Here is a 1626-nt window from a genome sequence, read left to right as displayed (position 1 = left end):
TATTATTATTATTATTATTATTATTATTATTATTATTATTATTATTATTATTATTATTATTATTATTATTATTATTATTATTATTATTATTATTATTATTATTATTATTATTATTATTATTATTATTATCACTAATACTCTTGACGTTATCAGACTAATGATTACAATTTATTATGATTTCAATAACTATTATACTGTTAACAGTAACATCTTTGTTATTATTTTGATCATTTTATAATTTACTAAGATTGTAATTACCTAACATTTTCCAGGGAACTATACACTTCAGTACCAGGTGTTCGTAAATCATTACTTGGTGTTCATGCAAAACGGTTTGGTGAACGATTCCATCATTTACAACGACGATTAAGTATTAGCCGAGAAGGTTCATCAAGATCCAGCAGATCTTCTTCCACGGATTCGATCTCTTCTCAATCTAGTGGCAAAAGCAATAACAGTATAACTACGGGCCGCTCACGAACTGTTTCATATTGTTTGAATTTTAAATAATTTCATAAATTTTGTTTGTAGATTTCATTTTCACCTTAAAATTTTATTATTTTAATTTATTTTTACAACCTACTTAGTTTTTTTTTATTTCAGTTGCTTTATTAAATATTTAATTATTTATTTTTTATTCTTAAGTCCCTAAATTAATTAAGATTATATATTATATCTTGTTGTGATTACAAAATAAATCTTTCATAGACAGAAAGAGTTGGAATATTTTCTCAATCATATTTTTGGCTAATTTCAAATTCACTATTATATTGTTTTTTTTTTTGCTTTTAAATTGATGTAAAAATGAAAATTTTTTAGCCGAAAAATTACGACGATTACGTCGATCAATTTCACGTGGACCATCCGAGAGTAGCGTAAATTCACGGGAACTATCAAAGGAAGTAATTGCAAGTGGAGGCTTAGCTAGTACACATTTTCAGGTATTAATTTTAATATTTGCTATAAACTTTAGCTTTAGAGGATGGTTCTTTTTATGTTTCATGAAAAGATGCATTATTTTTGTTATTCAAAAGGCATTATATTTGTGTTATTTCCAAATTTATACAATCTTTTTTTTTCTTTTTTCTTCAGCAACGTGTAATCAACGTTTCTAACGCACCACCAGTTAGCTTGAAACGTGAAAAAACAGGCGAATGGGAAATTAAGCAAGGTTCCGGTGGTTTAGTTTCAGCAGTAGATCCTGTAATGTCGAAAGATAAGGAAAATGTTTGGCTTGCTAATCTTGGAATGAATTTGCATAGAAAACCAAAGTAAATAATTTATCATAAATGCGTTGCAATGAAACAGATAATTAAGTGAAGCAAAAATTTAAATTTCAGAATGTAAGAAAAAATGGCGAAAAAAAACTTTGGATTTTTTAAAATTTTTGAATATTTAAATTAAAGAATAAATGTGAATCAAATTTTTTGAAAATTTTCATTATTAAAATCGAATTAAATTCACAATCAAATCCTATGTTTAGCTTTAAAATTATCATTGATGCAATTAAGAAATATTATAAATAAAGCATAATGTCCTTAGCTTATAAAAAGGTCAAGTTTAAAGTTTAAATTCTTACTAAAATGTGAACAAAAGGATGACCTATCTTAGCATCATTCTTTATTT

The 1626-nt window shown here is 25.1% G+C and overlaps 1 protein-coding gene across 1 annotated transcript in view; it reads left to right on the top strand.

Annotated features, from left to right (window-relative positions):
- The window catches only part of LOAG_18341 (hypothetical protein), a gene marked incomplete at both ends in the record, with an annotated part of 3971 nt that extends 2696 nt beyond the window's left edge, over positions 1–1275 (top strand). Inside the window, 3 exons of the mRNA XM_020451002.1 lie at positions 273–493; positions 820–941; positions 1093–1275. Of these exons, the coding sequence (XP_020305252.1) occupies positions 273–493; positions 820–941; positions 1093–1275 (526 nt within the window). The remainder of the gene's footprint in view (positions 1–272; positions 494–819; positions 942–1092) is intronic.
- Positions 1276–1626: the final 351 nt, after the last annotated feature.

This window comes from Loa loa, assembly GCF_000183805.2.
Source record: "Loa loa unplaced genomic scaffold supercont3.267, whole genome shotgun sequence".
Lineage (NCBI taxonomy): Eukaryota > Metazoa > Nematoda > Chromadorea > Rhabditida > Onchocercidae > Loa > Loa loa.
This window is presented reverse-complemented; position numbering and strand designations above follow the sequence as displayed.